The sequence below is a fragment of the Phoenix dactylifera genome, chromosome 17, assembly GCF_051530095.1.
Source record: "Phoenix dactylifera cultivar Ajwa chromosome 17, Ajwa_hap1_PhDact_Kaust_v1.1, whole genome shotgun sequence".
Lineage (NCBI taxonomy): Eukaryota > Viridiplantae > Streptophyta > Magnoliopsida > Arecales > Arecaceae > Phoenix > Phoenix dactylifera.
This window is the reverse complement of record NC_143206.1, coordinates 10,050,901-10,070,337: the sequence shown is the minus strand read 5'-3', so window position 1 is coordinate 10,070,337 and position 19,437 is coordinate 10,050,901. Positions and strand designations below refer to the sequence as shown.

Genomic DNA, 19,437 nt, shown 5'->3' with positions numbered 1-19,437 from the left:
CTCTGGCATTTATTGCGCATGGCCGCCGTAACCCTCCGGCTCACTCAACAATTAATGCGGATCTCCGGCTTACTCCACAATTAATGCGGATTTCCGGCTTACTCCACAATTAATGCGGATCTCCGACTTACTCCACAATTAATGCGGATCTCCGGCTTACTCCACAATAAATGCGGATCTCCGGCTTACTCCACAATAAATGCGGATCTCCGGCTTACTCCACAATTAATGCGCATGGCTCCTGTCATCTACGGACTCTCAGCTCTCCACGACAAATTAGCCCAGCAGAGTCTAGTCGACTATGATAAGTCTCTGATCTCGGCCATACCTCCGACACCAATGCAATAATTCGCCTGGTAGCGTGTTAGTTCGGGTTGTACGACGCCCTCACCGCCGACATCAGTGCAATAATTCGCCTGACCGTGCGCCGACCTGAACAACATGCCGAGCCGTACTACGGCTTCGCCCTGTTACATCGCAGGTAAACCGACCCCCGCCTATAAAAGGGAGCCTTGGCCTCTCAGGAGGGGGTCGGAAGATGGATGCACTCTACAGACACTGTTTATCTCTCTTTTTACACTATTTGCCCCCTCCCTGACTTGAGCGTCGGAGGGCCGGCGCCGGAAAACCCGGCCACCGGTTCGTGTGCAGGCACCCAGACGGAGGACGCCGCCAGCTGACGGATCGCCGCCTCGCCACGAGGACCAACTGCTCCTTCTTTCCGATCACACCAGACAGAGGACGCCGCCCGCCGACCGGTCGCCACCCCGCCGTGGTGACTCGCCGCTCCCTCTCCCTCAACCGAAGATTGCCCCCGGGTCCAATTTCCAGCAACAGCAGCGATTGTGAGTTAGCTGTACCCGGCCAAGGGATCCGACAGGGACGAGCTCCAGGTTCTCGCAGTGGCAAATCTAAATCATAAGCCCGTCTGGATCATTGACGAAGAGCCGGTCGATTGTGTGTACCTCATCTTCGTCCTCTTCAATCTCTCCTCCATCGCCGTCGTATCCTAACGCTGCAAAAGTTCGATGTTAAGCTACTGGAGAATTATTGATTGATTCGATTGTACAAAAATTCGTGCTAGCATATATTTAGTTCGACATTGGTTATAGACCATATAAATCTTGAATATTTGGAACTCAAACTAATAACAACTTCCGGCTAACCTTTGTTAGTGTCTGTTGTTACAAACTGATTGATCCTATCTAACCTAAAAGGAGATGTGGTTGTCCATGGGGTCGAGCTAGGTCGGACAAGCATCGGGCTAGCCGCCATTGTGCTTCTTATGGACCAAGTGAATTCCGACGCTCATAGTTGAATGGCCTGCACCCCAAGAAAAAGAATGCTCTTAAAAGAGAAGTATGAAATGGAAGGTTGGTAGACGAGGTGTGAGCTAATGAGCAACGAGGCTGAGACTGGGGGCCATCGAAGTTGATATCGGAGGATGAAGATACATGCAGTGGCTTACCTGTCTACTATTAAGTGATGGCACTGCTCTAAAATCATAGGCTACGTGGTAGTTAGAGGAGTCGACAATCTTTGAGTGGCGAGTTGAGTGTATATCCGGGAGGAATGGATGCTTTCCATGAATTTCTTTTATGTTGTAAAGCTTGGTTAGTTTGATATCGGCTATGACGTCGTAGCTGTTTGCTTCCATTTTTTATGGAGATCTTTGTACTTTTGAAATGGTATTAGGGGTACAGTTGGTGTATGGTCAGAATCGGAATAGATTAGGATGAAAATCGGAATGACCATATGAAATATTTGATTCTTGATTAGATTCAGCTGACTCAAAAATTAGTTTTTTGAAAAATCAATTAAATAGAGAGAGAGATTTTTAAAAAATTATTTTTTAAATAAACTAGGTGGAATAGAATTTGAATAATGAAGGAAGAGTAGGGTTGGTTTTGGGAGATCCGAGCAACCCTCATTCCTCCAGAGAATAGGAATGAGGATGGGACTTTCTCCAACCGAACAGCAAGAGTGAAAATCACATATTTTTATTTTTATTCCAAAATCCAACTTCTCGCAATCAAATATGTCCCCGGTCTCTATAAGAAAACACTGTCTTTTTGTTGTTTCTTTTGTTTCTATTTGTCGCCATACAAGTACTGCAGGCTGATACGTGATTTGTTGGATGGTTGGGATACTGTCGATGTAAATTCAACACGGATGTAATTTTTTTAAAAAGAAAATTAACAAATGATCATAACCTCATCTATCCTTTCCCTCCATAGTTGAGATTAGGGGCTTCAATGTTTACCTAATTTATATTAGGGCACGGCATTTTTTTTTTAATTTTAATGGTGTTAAGGATATGTTCAGTTGCTTGAAAAAGATCTGGGAAAAACAAAGCCTTCGAAAAAGTCAGAGTTTTCCAGCCATCTGATAGGTACGGTAATTAAAATAATATAACAATGAGTTTTCCAAATCTGACTAAATATCTTCATTTCCTTGGAAAATATTTTCCTTTTCTTTCACTTTACTGCAGCTTTTCAAACAACCAAGCAAACCATAAGGACCTGCAGGCCTTAGAAGAAAATATGGAAGGGAATTAAATACATTTTTTGTTGAACAGGAATTAAATGCTTCTCCACAATGCTGGATCTTCTAACAGGACGAAGGGCTCAAAAAAATAAAAGAAAAAAATCCATGTAATTTTTCTAGCCCACATATCACCCAATCAGGATCCGAGATGACTTGATCATATATTATGTTAGGACATAAGTCTTGAGTTTTGTAAACCCAGATGGACTCAGGCTTGGCACCGGTTTAGATCCAACGAATTCAGCTGACATAAGGTACATAGTTTTACTACCTTCTTATCCCTTTCTTTCAAAGCTAATGAACTACACTTCAGATTGATTCACTAGTGGATGGTTCTGAGGATAAGGAGGAAATTAAGCTTTCCAAATGAGATAACTCCGAAGATATTCGATCCAATCCAAATTGTAATCAATCTAACTCAAACCCAATCTAGCTCCGATTCTACCAGGACCCAGCCGCGACCAAGATTTGGATGGGCAGACGAGTAACTCTCCAACAAGTCTTCATCCAGGTTAGGGGACACCCTGGCTTTGACGTCCCTAATAAGATGTACGAAATTGATCAAATAATCAAATCTCCATTTTAATTAATACATTCTTATAATTATCTATAAGAATGGGTTTAGAATGGATTTCCCTTGCGCTTTGCCTTGTAAGCGTAGCCCAACAAATTGCCCTGTAACGTCTTTTTTTTTTTTTGTGCACGAATGCAGAACCACACAATGCCCAAATGACCATCCTGATATAACTTTATCCACCATGGAGCTGCAATGCAACAAATGGAACCAACTAAACATCGTATGCTTCAATCAAATTTTGATGGAATTTTGCAGGAAGAATTCCACCAAGGTGAACTGCCGTGGGAGATTTGATCATACACTTCTCAGACAAAGTTTAAAATGACCTTGATGCATTATCTTTCTAAATATACAGAGATCTGGGGGGAGATAATAGATGAGGTCCTAAAATTCTTTTTTTTTGTTTTGTCTTGTCTTTGTAAGCTAAAATAACAACAGCTTAAGTGTCAAGACTTTGGACCACAAAGCAAAACCAAAGTTAGAAACAAAATGAACAAACAATCATCTTACAACAAAAATTGTAAACAATCAGCGGCCCAAGAGGTCTGATTCACTCAAAATTGCTAATCTTTTATGGCAAGGGACCTTCAATGCTCCTGTTAAGGTGCATAGGAGAGGACAGGTTATTAAAGATTTATAAATGACACCAGAACTTATAAAAAAATTTGACTAAAAAAAAAAAAGGCATGTCATGTGTACATGGACTAGCTCTGGCGAAAGAATGCCGCCCCAAGGTACACCTTACACTCTCACGCTCTGCCTTGTCTTTATCATTCGCTTCAGTGCTGCAAGCCAGAAGTTGCACTCGTCCCAGTCACTTGTTGTCAGAAGAACCTGACAAATTTAATATTAGTTGAATGAAGCATCCAGGAAAGCTAATGAACTACAAGGACTAGCAAGCCTAATTAATGGGTTAAACAGTAAAATAGGTTACCAGAAGGTAATAAGATTAAAAACAAATCGGATACGGATCAGATACTAGCATATTTATATCTATATTTATTTTATTTGACGAATTCAGATATAGATACGGATGTTAGTCAGACATAAAAATTCATATCCATATTTGTTTTAAATAGAGACGGATACAAATCGGATACCGAAAGTATAGATATAAATACAAATACAAATCACATAATTAAATTTTATAGCTATAGAATTAAAGATATTACTAAGTAGATGATAAATCAAGTTAATAGCATGTTAATATTTAACATGAGCATTTATTTTTACAAAAAAAATATAAGTACTAATATAAAATTAAATTGGATTACAAATAAAATTGGATATTCGGATACAGATTTGATAATTGTCTATCCGTATCTATATTCATTTTTCTTTGACGGATATAAAAACGAATACGAATATTAGTCAGATGCTCAAATTTCTACGATTATATCCATATACGAATAGATTTAGATACGAAAAAGGATCCGGACGGATGTTATCCGATCCACTGTCACCCCTATAAGGTAATCTAACTTCAAAAAGCACAGTGAGTTTTAAAATGTTTTTGGAAAAATTTCGAAAGACAAACCAAAAAATCAAACATGCAACAGGATCTTGACCAAACTGCCAGACATAAGAAAACAAAAAAGGAGAGGGTTTACCAATGCTCGCTTTGTTATAAGATGGGAATTCTATACTCTTAAGAAGAGAAGCTAGATATGCGGTCCACAAAATAGTTCTGAAAAGTCGTAAAGAAACGCCAGTTGCCGGTGACCTTATAATTAGGAGTCAAATAAATATCACTATTATTCTTCAGCAGAAACTATTATATAATCATGTGGGTTAGTGGCACAGAAACAAAAAGCTCTCATAGCTGCAGAATAGCGCAAGCAACAAATGTGAAATAATGACGTATAGGTGTATAATTACTCTAACTACAAAATTGTCCACTTAAGATTTCTTTTTTGTAATTATATGTTTTTAAAAAAATCTGATACCGTGATTAATGTTTTACAGCAGTAACTTTTGTAACAAATCAGTGTACCTGGATGTGCAATGCACCAGCATAGTCCCCACCATCCAACGCTTGGCAGAGTTGACCAAGTTTAGATGCAGCATTTGGAGATACATCCCCAGTATTGAGCTTTGCAAACAAAGCTCCAATTTTCCTCGAGTTGTCCTCAATTTCTCGCTTTTTAGATGGATTTGCACGAGATCCTCCAAGAGCTTCTGACGACTCATGGTAGAGTCTGGTCAACGTTGTGATAACAGGCCTCAGCTCAGCTGTAAGTCCACAAGCAAATGCACGTTAGCACTGCATATACAAGTCCATAACTGAGATGCGTTCTAGACTTAGAACTGATGGCCCATATCTATGAACGTATACTGACACAAATCCCCACAATTACCTTACCCTGGAGAAACAGAAACGTCCAAAAGCATTGGTAAAACAAGAGTGACAACAAAGAAGATAGAAAAAGTAGACCAATATTATCATGTACAAACAATTTGATGCAGGTTCCAATAATGTTCATTTGTTTCACTCGAAATTATTACTTGCCTCTATGCTGCTCAGTGATAATAGGCTCTCGATGCGAACAATATAAAATCAATTACTAAATTATTGGGAAGGAAAAAAAAAAGTAACGCTGGCTCCTTCTTGCATTCAAATTTGTAGTATACAAAAATGAAAAGTAGGGATCACAAGAAAAAACTCTAATAGTCAGCAGAAACTATCCATACCTATAGACAAACTGGATATTCAGAAGAAAATCCAAATGTTGTTGAATCACTTTAAGACAGACGCAACAAGCACTACCTCTCATGGTTAAAGAAATAATTTGAATTACAAAAAACCATTTCTTACAATGCATACATATGCATGTATGTACAAAAATATGCATGTATGTTTGTTTGTGCATGATGCATTTGTGAATTATGAGTTCTATGAATTTGAGATATCGTGAGTGACGAGAAACACAGTTTCTTTATCCTTGATATGATACTTGAATACCGAATGTAATTTTATCAAAATAAACTCATTTTCGATTCCTATTGCAAAAAATCATTGATCATGATTTATACGTAACTAATAAAAAGTGCTTCAAAAGAATTGAATGTTTCAGATTTTCAAGTGGCTGAAATGATCTGATTACTGAAACAGGCGTGGACCATCTCGGCATGGTTCAGGCACCTGGGGCAAAAACATGTTTCCCAATATTGCCGTTTCACCCAAAATACCACTGTTTTGGGTAAAACGACCTAAATGCTTCTTCTTTACCAGTTTCAAGTTAAGTGCTCTGACTTGCAGCTGGCCAACATATAGATTCAAATGAACTTTAATCTTAAATTCAAATTTTTGGCACATGGAGGTAGTACATGTTTCCCACACTGCTTTTATAAGCATGCGAAGCTCAATTTCTGGTCAGGATATTTAGACATTCCAGAGTTACAACAGGGAAAGGAAGTAAAAGCATTGGTCTGACACAGTCCAACGTCTCCAAAATATGGCTTGACGAGTCAAATATGGCTCTAAGGGTAACTGGACTAATATCAACATCATTTTTTTAAGCCATGTTTTGACAGGCCTGGCTACATAGGTACAACAAGGCAAAGTTAGCTAAGCCAGACACGTGAATATGAGATATACATTTTCCAGGCCATTATATGTATGAACCAGAAGTGTGAGAGATGCAGAGCTGATATTTTCAGATAAATAGTAGTGCCATTGATTTTGGGCATGCATGTATTGAAATTACCAGGCACATTTGAAGTATCCACTGTTAGCACTGTAGGAGGAGGAGCTGGAGGGGCAGCAATTGGCTGCACTTGTGATGAGTAGCTTGGACTAGAAGGTTGCGCAGGGCTGATGCTTGAACTCCGAACAAAACTTGGATTGGAAACTGGAATAAAACCCCTAGGTGCAGGGGTAGGTGCCACAGCTGCCAGAAATTTGAGATCAGTAACCGATCCCAGTTGAGATGCACCAAGACCATGAGAAGTGGGTAATGGTGATCCAGATCGATATGTAGGATTAGCTACTCCCTGTCACAAACATGAAAAAAAAAAAACAAAAGCATTAATTAGTTAGAAAACGTAAATATCTTTCCGCAGTGAAGTTCCAAGGATATATAGCATACAGACCGGGTACAGCTGAGAACCCAAGCTAGGCTGCTGGTATTGATCCACGTTTCTAAGGGTGGGTGGGGTTGCAGGAACGAAGGGCCTCACTGCAGGCTGTGATGCAGCAGGAGGTGGGGCAAAATTTGGCTGTTATCAGACAAAATTGTTAAAGGCAAATAGACTGGTATAACAGATGGATTATTATGACTACAATAGCAAAGTACTTACATAAGTAATGGTGAACAAAACATTTAACAATTCTTATCCAAAACTAAAACATATTTTAAAAGGATGCAAGTGAAAATCAACATTTCATTAGCGTGCATTAATATAGTAGCAAGTTTGGAAAGCTTCTAAATGGTACATACTGAATTAGGATTCATTTCATTTGTTGAGAACTTTTCTAGCGCTGCTCTTAATTCAATGAGGTCCTATCATCATATTTAATTAGGGACAGAACCTTGGAAGGTATAGACATCCGTACAAAAGACAAGTAATAAACTTAGAAGTGAAATACGCTACGGAAAAGAAAGCAAAAAAAGTTGAATGTATAGAGCTTGTGTAACAATCAGTAAGCCTCCACACGGGCATGATTATGGTTCGACATTTATTGAAAGACATTTTGGATTTTAACAATCATCAAATCTTTGAAAGGAAAGGACCATTCACAGATCATCAAATTGACCTCTGTCTCATTCTGTAAAGATTCTAGGAAGAAAAAGACATGCCCTCTGGCCCAACCATATATATACATATATATATATACATACATATATATATATATAATTATATATATATATATATATATATATATATATATATATATATATATAGCTACTCTGAGAAGACTTGAAGAGGGAGGTCAAATTAAGTGTCTGTTCAGGATGTCAGATTATGGGCCAGGTTTCCTACTGGCACGTAATTAATACAACAAATGACGTTGGCTCCATAAGAGACTTACAAGACGTGTGAGGTTTGAACAAGACCTATTATCAATCGATTAAATCTAGCAGCATAAAGCTGTTTCAATGCAACTTTAAACTAAGAGAAAGAAAATTGTACTGACTGTATGGAAATAGCAAATTTAAACCAGAAACTCATAAAGTACCAAGAAGGAAATGTATATCAGCGATAGTGAGGAAAAAAGTTATAGCGAAAATAGTTATAGCTTCATTTTTAAGGATTGTTTGGCTCGTTGCAGGCCAGCTGCAGGGTGGGCAAGCCTCACCCCTCAGCCAATTTGGCTACAAGACACCCACAGCCCCAAGTCATGCACCCCAACCCAAACTGCTCCATGCCCTCCAACTTCTGCACATCCCCCCCCCCCCAATGCCCCCTCACCAACTGCTCACCTCTCCTCCACTCTCCTTCAATTCTACCCCTTCCCGCACCTTGCTCCTCCCCCGTTAGCATTGAGCTACCGCTTCTCTCCTTCCCCTTCTTCTGCCCCTCCCCTTGCTGATGCCAGATCACTGCTCCCCCTTTCCTTTCCCTTGTCCTCCACTTGTACCCCCTCACACACCCTGCCTCGCCCCTTGCTGACACCGGATCATCGATTCCCCCCTCCTGTCCACCCTCAGCCACCACTACCCTCTTCCGCACCCCAAACACCCCCAATGTTGGTGCCAGCCACCATTCTCCACCACCCCTTGCCAATGCTGGACCCCTCTATCTTCTTTTTGTAGGTGCCCCCTCCACCTCTCCTTACCCCTCTTCTCTTTTGCCTTCCCTATCTCTCCTTCTTGCTTCTCTCCCCATCATCTTTTCCTATATCTCTTCCAAAGAGGTGAGATCCAACCTTCTGTAGGTCACTTGCATGCAGCTTCGGCTGCAGCTGGATCTCACCTACAAGGCTCCAAACTAGTTTGCAATATTGGTGCATAACAGCTCCTATTGGGAGTATCTTGCCATACTAGTAGTGGACCAATACTCGGTACGAGGGGCATATCGAGTGCCGGCTTGTACCAAGTGTATCGACACTGTACCAACAGGGTACTAGTATAGGGCCCGAAACCAAGATTGTGAACCTTGCTCCAAACATCCTCTCAATCATATTTTGGGATTTAGTTTTAGATTAAATCTGGAGAGCTGAACAAGTCTTAGAATTGTTTCTTTTTAGTTTGGGATCCAAATATTTATAAGAGAAGGTAAATATTTTTTTTTTCTTGCAATAGGATTTGAAGTTGGTTAAAAGTTCATTTTTAGGTCAAACTACACTATCAAAATCTAATGATTATAATAGCTAAGTTCCATGTCCTTAGAACTGCAACATATTGTTTTCCACAAGTTTCGATCCTCACTAAATAGGATTTCACATACATCTACAAATTTTAGTATTCTAAGTGATTAACGATTCTAATCCCATAGGATGGGGCCTTCCTGGGTTTTCCATGGAATAAGACATGCCACCACCCTACCTCTCCCCGACCATCAGGATGGGGACACCGAAAAAGATGTTGGGACATAATGATGGGATGGTGCTGCATTATAAAACCTCGCCAGAAACCCCACAGGGACTTGAATCCTTGTGAGTAATTCTGAGATAGAAATCCAGTGGAACAGGATATTTTCCTCTCTCCTCTTTTACTTATTCTTATTTCTCCCCCCTATTAATCTCATCAGCTGTCCTCTTTTATTAACGCTTTATTACACTGTAAATCAGATCTGAGCCAAACTGATATGATCTCTACAATTAGCCCACATTCTCTCTCTAATAATTTACTAAGATGCCCACAAACCCTAGCTTAATTCTCAAACCAAATGATCTTTTAGATCCTTTGATTGTACCCTCTTGAATTAGATTACCTCAGATACGGTCTTAAAAAAATTATTCAAAATATATTTTTATTTAAAATTACTCAGTGAGCGTTTAGTTTCACTATTGCTTCTTAACACAAAATCCAAACTCCCGATAACAAACCCTAGCAAGTCCCTATGGTCACTTTCTTTATGATGAAAACTGAAATCTATCCTTTTAGTTCTCAGCAGCAAGCAAAGCAATTATTTATAAACTCTATGGTTTTCGTACATTCTTCGCCAAAGATCATGGATCTGAAACCCTTATCCGTTAGGATCCTGTCTCAATTAGTTAATATGCACGGTAAACCAATTATAAAAGCAACAAAGGAAAACTTCTATCTTTACAATTCATTCAGAAAAAAAGGGAAAATTCAATTAAATTAAAATAAATGACCTGTGGAACCTGGGGTGTCTGTGATGGAAGAAACATCTGGGTTGGCTGTGCTGGCTGAAATGACACGGGATTGCTGTACTCAGGGAACTGTGTTTTGTATTGCACAGGTTGATATCCTCCATAAGAGCCAGACGATGGTTGATAGCCTTCACCATATGGACTGGCAGGGACGCTCTGCAGCGGCTGGGATTGTGATTTATCCTAATTTAGAACACAAGAAAGACACACCAGTGTGTAAAAGATGAAACTGTACTATAACTGAATGAAAAATTAATTAAAAATAATAAAAAATATATATAAAAGAAAAACCTGATAATATTGTTGAGAGTAGTCAACAACATTCAAGCCAGACTGGTCAGTTCCATACGTAGATCCAGCATGTGGCACACTGGTTTCATAAGGTGAACTTTTCGGTGCTTCTCTCTCTGCAAAAGAAAAGCATCAACATCAACATACTTCACCATGTCTGTTTATTATAACTCGGAAAAAAACAGTGCAAGCTCCTTTAAAATTTATCATCTTTCATAATGTTTTATTGCATGGGAAAACTGATGTGTGCATATTGCATGGAAAATCAGCAACTTTCTAATTATTTTCACATGAGAATGATCCATAGTAATACACAGACAGCATGTATCTCAAGCAAATAAGAGGTAGAACTAAAGGGAGGATAAAAGTGTTCAAAGAATGCATACTGGAAAGTGGTGGAGGTTCTGAAAAGCACCTATGCACACTCTACTATCAGAGTAATTGGATCCCAACAGAGACGCTATATTATTTTTGAAATGATGAAAACAGAGTGAACTGTTAGAAATTAATCACACTTACAAAATATAAAAAAAACATAAAGAAAATATTATGATTTGGGAAAGAACTGGCATCACAGTAAACACTATGATCCTTTGCACCTAACACAAGATTATAAGCATTGTATAGACTATAGAAGAATGAAAGAATGTCACTTTCCTTAAATTTTTCACAGCTATAATTCGGAAGAATTTCTGCAACCCCACCCAACTTCAAAAGTCTCCCTTCACTATCCACTCTGCCAACAAAATTTTCCTTGGCGGAGGACCATCACAAAGGCATCTGGCCTTTCATTCCCAATGAGATTACATGCCTTTCATTCAAACTGAAATTATTTGCATGATTAAATGATCTATAAATGGGGTTAATGCCAACAAAATTTTCAGTAGCCGCATCACAAAGGCATGTGGCCTTTCATCCCTATTCAGTTTGCATGTCTTTCATTCATATTAAGATTATTTGCATGCTTAAGTGAGCTAATGTGTTGTTGTATCATTAAAAAAGTTTATTCAGTTTGCATGTCTTTCATTCATATTAAGATTATTTGCATGCTTAAGTGAGCTAATGTGTTGTATCATTAAAAAAGGGATGTCCCAATGTAGGAGGCTCCCACCACTGTTGGGTCTAGGGAAGGTTACATGTGCACAGCCTTACCCGTGTATGCAGAGAGGCTGTTTTCGTATTTCAAACCTGTGAACCCAAGTTACAAATTATAATAGACCAATAGCTTGGTGGATATGATCCTATGTAGAACTTATGCTGGACAAATTCATAAGTTGATCAGATCAACTAACATATTCTTTAAAACCTAGATCCTTTAAAGATATACCTATCAAAGGAAGGGAGTTGAGAGTAACTCATATTTATTTAGTTTTCCCTGCTAGCAGAAGCTAGATCCCACGATCACTAAATAATGATGCAAATTTGTAACACCAAGCTAAAATGCAATTGTGTGCAGGGTTTCCGTATGCATTTCTAGGTCTGTTACAACCTCAAACTATCACTAGCTTTGATCTCAAGAGTCCTCGTCCAACTCTAGAAATTAAATAAGCATGCATGGGCTTAACCTCAATCACGAGAAAATCTATTTAAACTTGAAATTACCATTTTGCAGAAACTAACTTAAAAAATAAAAGCAGTAAGTTCTTGAATCATATACAATTCAAAAGCAGCTATGTTTTCCCCGTGTTATATATCAAAAACTTCCTAAGATATAACAATTAGAATGAACAAATGGCTCTTTTCTTTCTTCTACAAAACTCAAATCATAACAATTGCCACATAGATATTGAAAATGACTCTCAGTCAATTTAAAAGTTTAAAAAATAATCAGAAATTAACAAACAAATATGCTGTTAATATGCTAACTTTCAATTGGTCCCAATCATTTCCACTCAAAGGCTCAATTGTTATGCTTTAAATGCTTCTACACTTTCTGCAATATCTATCAACGGACCAATTAGACATCTTAAACCCATAAAGATGGCTTCCACAAAATTCTTGCCAAGTCACGGTGATTCCCTTTTGCCAACTTTATAGAGGAAAAAGATTTATGAAGTCCAAGAGGATTTGTAGGCAGTATAGCTTATATTGCTACTGTTTGGGCTAGCCGGCCTAAAGACTCCACCTCATGTAAACAAAATTCATACAGCTTGGAAAAAATTTTCTGGCCTTTCTTTAGGTTAACTTATTTAAATACTTTTTATCATGAAAAAGAGTTCCTCAATATTCTTCGAATATCAAACTGCAGAAAGTGACACAAGAGGGAAAAGATTAAATAGACTAAATAGTAATAGAATACATTACTTTTGCAAGGATGACAAGTAAAATAGACCTCTAAAATGCAAAACAGCAAGTAAATTTTTATGACATCATGCTACATGGTGACCATCACCCTCAAAAGTCAAAATTTATTATTAAATAAACATAATTTCCTTATTTTCATATGCTGTGTAGTCAGTAGGATACCAAGTCAACCAAATGCTGCCAGGTTTCGTTTCCTGTGGAGTTGCACAAATGAGGAAAATGCTTATAAAAGCTTCCTATAAACAAAATATATACTGACTTTTGAACTAGAAAGATATTAGGATATTCATATAACAGATTGAAGCCCTAGTTGGCCACCCTACCCAAATCAAGAAACTCATAGGCTTAGATAAAATGTCATAAGCTTAATTTAACTCTGAATTGTGCCTAGATGAAAACTTGCTTTCCCGTTGATGTGAAAATTAATAATGCAGGGACTCAAGTAGGAGAAAGGGATAGAGATTTTGCTTTCTCCTCCTTTTTGTTGTGGTTTGTGTGCATGTGTGTGTGTTGGGAAACGGGCAAGAGGGGAGGAAGTGAATGTACAAAAGGGTAGGAAGCCTATACATTCATGAATCTAAGCCAATTTCCAGCAGTCTCATAGTGAACCAAAGATAGGCACCTAAAATGGCTCTAACCTTATGACTTCATTTTGTTCCGTTCCATCCAAACTACATAAAACAGCCATGCTACACATGCAAAATCCATAAATCCATATACTTCGAAATATATAGAGGCCTATGTAAATAGCCAATTATGTGGGAAAAATAACATTTATGTGTTCTTTTTGACTGAAACGTGAGGAAAAAGGGGATTTTGCTCTTAATACTAGGGCCTTATCCCTACATATATGTTGGGTTTAGATATGCTTTGTCACCAATCATTTCAATCCATGCCACAGCCAATTTCATTGCAAGCTTTCCAAATCCTCACAATTTCCAACAATTTTACTTGAGGTCTACCCTTCCCTTTCCTGACCCAATTTGCTCCATTCAATCTACATAAAATAGGTGCGTAAATGCAAAATCCATATACTTTGAATAATGCAGAGGTCTGTGTTGAACGCCTATAATTTGCAAAAAAAATAAAAAGAAACTCTTTTGAGCCTTCTTTCTGACAGAAAAGGAATGAAACCTAGGGATAATACTATTAATATATTTACCCAATCTTTATCATGAGGCCTTATCACAACATTTAGGGTTGGCTTTAAACATGATTTTTCACCGATCATGTCAATCCAGCATCAAAGCCAATTTCATTGCAAACTTTTCCAATCTTTGCAACTTCCAACAACATCACTTGAGGTCTTTCCTTCCCTTTTCTGACCCAGTGACACAAATCGATGAATAGACAAACTGAAGAGCCACTGCTTTGGGGGCCCTCCTCAAATATTAATGACACATGTTCATACCATATCAATCAGTTATCCCCCACTATGCACTTAACTAGTAGAACCCTTCTATTTCCTCTTGTTATCCATTTCAATTTTACCACACATTCATCTGATAAATATGGGAAACAAAAGACCCATGCTTATTCAATAATTCTTTTCAAAAAGTAAAGGGAAAAAAGAACAAAAACCATTTGTAGTAACATTTAACTACGAGCCATATGAATGAAAGCTCCTTCCTAGTTTACCATAGTTCTAACTTCTAAGGCTTGTTGCACTTGTTTCATGAGCATGGAGTTTTTCTATTGCCTAACATTATATCTTAGGTAGGCCTTGTTGTCTCATGAGATCTAATGTTCAGCACAAATTTCACTTTCTTTAATGCATTCATTCTTTGCCTTGTCCTTCCTAGCTTGGACAAATATTGATATCAGCAAACGTTCAATACAAATCTTTCTCTCTAATGCATTCATTCTTTACCTTGTCCTTCTAGATTGGACAAATATTCATATCAGCAAACTTTGAGTTCATCATACTCATCTTATGTTTTCAGTATTTCTTTGTCGGCCAAGATTACAAGGCATTAGAAATATTTATGCTTACATTGTTGCATGGGGTAAGTAAGATTTTGAAGAAAGCACCAATTAGATGTCCCGAGACATGCCACAAAGGATGCTAGGATGATAGTGGGACAATCCCTTCCCAACACTCAGAATGATGCCCCATCCTGGCATCATGCAGGATGCCCCACCCAGACATGAATCCTTGGCAAGCACAAAACCTAGGTAGAAGATTGCTACTAAAATAATAATTCAAATATTCTTATTTTATCTTAAATAAATGTATCTTTCTCCACAAATGATCAAGTGATCTTTTTAAGGATAAGTATGTTGGGACAGCGACCAGCATCATAAGTAGTTGGGGCAAGTGGCAACATTATTGAGTTTATAGTCATGATGAGCTTAAACCAGTGGTAAGCACAAATCCATATGTCTTTGCATAATGAAAAAGAAATAACATGGTGTATGCTATTATCAAATGATATAAGATGATTAATGACTTAAGGACAAAGTTAAATGCCAAATCGGGAATACGGGAGGAAAGCCTTTGCAGATGGGGGCACATACAGTATGATTATTTTCATATTCTTTGATTCATTCTACAAAAGAACAAAGAGGTGCAAAAGGATAAATATAATATCATAGATTTTAATGAATGGAGTGGTTTTTCCAGATATTATGTGACTAGATGACACCTTGACAACTAAAGGAACAGTTCTACAAATGCCTTGGTAATTTCAGGAACACTAACAAAAAAAGAATAAGAGCATCGAACAAGGCAAAAACCATATGTTCGAAAAAATAAGACAAAAAATAATACCTAGAAAACAAGATTAACATGAAAAAATGAAAATGCAAAGATGGACAGGTGATGAAAAATGCAAAGATGGATATGTGGTAAAACTAGGAAGCATAAAATAGGGAAACAATTTAGGAGCCAGATTAAGAACAAAGTAATCAAGAACCAATTAAAACGGTACGGGAATGCACAATGAATAACTATGGAGGCCATAGGAAGGACAGGTGCACAGATCTATTTTAGAGCCAAGGGAAGAAGAAAGGCTGGAGGCAGAGTCATGCTAATAATTGGAAAAGTTTAAAATTACAACAGGTAGCCCCTGATAGGAAGATTAGTGGAGAAGGGCTCATAATATATCCACCAAAAATAGTACGGAGAAAATTAATGGTCATATTTTTTTATTAGGTTCATAAATTCATCACACTGACACTAGGAATGCCTATATAAATTCTAACCCAACTTGCTCAAAAGCTTTATATCATTTTTAATTTATATAGCAAAACCAATGGTAAATTATTAGAATATTCTCCTAGGAACATCAAAATAATGCACATCAACCATGCCCAAAGACACTCAAGTTATGCCTCATATTCTTTATGCATTACATACTCCCACTAGCTTTGCATTCCATGCAAATTCTGTAGGTTGGAAGCAAGTCGCACGGATGATATTCAGTGCAAGATATTGGTTGGTCAGAGCAACTAGACTAAAGTAGAAGCTAGTTAAGGTACAATTATTATGATGAATAGAGATATTCTGAGGCAACTAGTCTGAAAGAGCATTCCGTTGACAGGTAGAGTAGATGTTGATGTATAAAAGAATTTCCCTATTGCCATTATATCTCAATGGGAAGAAAAAGGCATATAAAAGAACACACATAAAACAAAAGGTAGATAACTAAATTTCTAAACTAGCAAAGTCATTCTTCTGAGGACAAACACCAATGTTGTCCCCTGGCTATTGTATGGTAGCTGCCACACTGGTCACAGCATTTTGCTTGCCAAATTGCATCATGAAGACGCAAGCAAGAAGATGAGACAAATCATGCATTCCACGAATTTTGGGTATCTATATTGCTCCATTGTAACAGCCAAAGGATATCACAGCCCACATATTCCATTATCAACAAAATAATGCAACTATGATTATTCATAAATTTTTATCAGATGGATATAGAGATTTTGTGGAAAGTACAGTTTGTTCAATACAGAAAACTCTAGTCAATTAAACCTACAAAATAAGCATACGAATCAGACACTGGACAAAAGTTATCTAATTTATGTTTTACCACCTTCAGCAGAGAGAGCTATTCGATCCCGCAAGATAGCAAGTTCATGAGAAGAATCCTCAGATCCCAACAATTTTAGATACTCCACTGCAGTTGTAAGAAGCCCTTGGCTGGCAAGTAATTCAGCATAGTTCTCCACTAACTTAGACAAAGATGCACTGAATTGCTTCTGCCCACTTGCGAGGGCAAGGACTATAATCTTTTCCATAAGATCCTATTTAAAGCAAAAAAAAAAAATATTATTCTGCTGGTTATGTCATGATAATAGATGACACTTAGGTTACGATGATAGAAAATCACCTGAAGAAGGTCAACATAAGCCCTCCCTTCACATTCAGACTTGAGGCTGCGTGACCAAATTTCCACAGTTTTGTCTATATTTCCAGCACAAATGTAACATAGAGTTGCTGCAAGCGTATTTCCAACAGTCATAAGTCTTGAAGCAAGAGTGTCACACAGGACTGTCCATTCCTCCTTCTGTGCAAACTGTTGCACAATCAAGACATAGAACAACTCATGATCAGAGGAAGTAAATTAAACCCAAAAACAATGATTCACATTTAATGAGTAACAAGTCTCAAATTAGGCAGGCATCCGGTCTCGACGTAAATTTCACCATAATTATAAGCATGACCCAATAAGGTGATTTTATGTAAATGTGATCTACCATTCAGTGTTGTCAGTGTATGAAGTCCATCTAGATGCATAGGCCAGCCCCTCTCACACCATCTAGGAAGATAAAACAAGAAAACCTCCTAGTAACGAATCTATGGCCTATTGGTCATATAGGTGCCTGGCCACTTGAACACTACCTCGAGCACAGGCAGCCACTTATCTGTACAATAAAAATATGCCAAACAGTTTTCCACTAGCCCCATAGAATTCACCAAATAGTAGGAAAAAAGGAAGCTGCTTAATATCTGCTGCTACAGTCCCAAAACCAGGTAAATCATTTATTATTTCATTCTTACTTCTGAATTTTCCTCTTCTTCCACTTATGCTTCATCTTTCTGATTCTATTTAATTCAACTCTTTTAAACTCTTTCTTATTTGTTTCTTTATTATTTATTTCATATACAGGCTACAAAGACCCAAGTATTTCCTTTTCCTTGCTATTTTCCTTTTCCCTCGTTCCTTTCTTTTCATCCCTTACAGCCCCTCCTCCTTCCCACTTCATTACTTATTTTCATTATTTATTTTAAAAGCAATCACATTGCAGTCCCAAAACATTTTTCTTTCTTTTATCTATATTGCCTTGCTCTGCTTCTGGTACCTAATTGGAGGTCTCTCCCCTAATCTAAAACAATTTTCATGGCTCAATTATTTTCTTCTTAAATTTCCCATTCTTTCACTGCTCCAATTAGAAAAGGTGAATCAAAAACACAATGTGAACTGACATGTTATTAAAATATTCTAGTTATGATTATCTGGTAGAAAGAGAATGGCATCATGTTCTACACACGTCTGAAACATGTGTACCAAAATATAAGTAATCTGTGTACACTTCCCAACCATGGATCAAAACAGACAGTACATATATTGTGAAAACTAGATAAATAAAACTGCTCAATATCATTTCATTACTTTTATTGATTTACGCAACTCAAGTGGTATAGATATAAAAAAAAGGGCAGTATGTATAAACATACATATATCTCAAATGCGAGGCAGTACAGGAGGAGTCCGCACATAGCACTGAAACAACTAGGACACTTTCTTGCCTTTTCCAAGACTAATATAAGAGAAAGAAACTTGGGCTACAAACAAGATGGGCCCAAAGTATTCGGGCTTGACTCAGTTATAAGGTGAGCTTTAGATGACGCTCAAGCTTGGCTTGTTTCTTACTTGAATGAGCTCAGGCAATCTCATTATCAAGCCAAGCTGGTACTCTTCATGAATAGTTTGGTTCTTCAGCAGCCTAAGACAAGCAATGACCAGCTGGACTCAACTTTCCATGCATTAACAAGCCTTGAGCAATATCGACTAAAGAGATTGGTAAACAGAGACACCATATCGGAAAGGAAAAATAAATGGTCTCCATAAGACGGGCCTTTTGAAACTATGAAATTAGTTTGATGCAAGTTTTTAAAATCTAGTAGCTGCCAGCTTGTGCTGGCAAATGGCATGTGAGAGCCCATGCTGGCATGTGTTTAGTTCCAATATTGGCTGTGTACTGGGGAGATCTTGGGTACTAATACAGAGCCAAGGAACTCAGTAATACCTTTTGCCTAGCTTATTTGGGTGAGGTCCTAGATCATTACAAATAGTATCAAAGCAGCATTGGCACATGATCTATGTGAACAAGGGGAAACAGTAGCAAAGGCCATTTTGCGGTTGACCACAAGTTGATCATGATGTTTGTGATTGAATTTGGATCCTTAGCCTAACGAAGATAATTC

General features: G+C 37.9%; 1 protein-coding gene and 1 pseudogene across 1 annotated transcript in view; both read right to left on the bottom strand.

The window, feature by feature from the left end:
- Positions 1–797: 797 nt before the first annotated feature.
- Positions 798–1,312, bottom strand: LOC148699631 (glyoxylase I 4-like; annotated as a pseudogene).
- Positions 1,313–3,439: 2,127 nt separating this feature from the next.
- The window catches only part of LOC103701661 (protein transport protein SEC31 homolog B-like), a 29,852-nt gene continuing 13,854 nt past the window's right edge, over positions 3,440–19,437 (bottom strand). The window contains exons 15-23 of the mRNA XM_008783810.6: positions 17,339–17,524; positions 17,042–17,252; positions 10,698–10,813; positions 10,389–10,589; positions 7,217–7,342; positions 6,832–7,117; positions 5,118–5,356; positions 3,824–3,958; positions 3,440–3,720 (exon numbers count right to left, since the gene is read on the bottom strand). Coding sequence (XP_008782032.4) covers positions 3,866–3,958; positions 5,118–5,356; positions 6,832–7,117; positions 7,217–7,342; positions 10,389–10,589; positions 10,698–10,813; positions 17,042–17,252; positions 17,339–17,524 — 1,458 coding nt within the window. The 3' untranslated portion in view covers positions 3,440–3,720; positions 3,824–3,865. The remainder of the gene's footprint in view (positions 3,721–3,823; positions 3,959–5,117; positions 5,357–6,831; positions 7,118–7,216; positions 7,343–10,388; positions 10,590–10,697; positions 10,814–17,041; positions 17,253–17,338; positions 17,525–19,437) is intronic.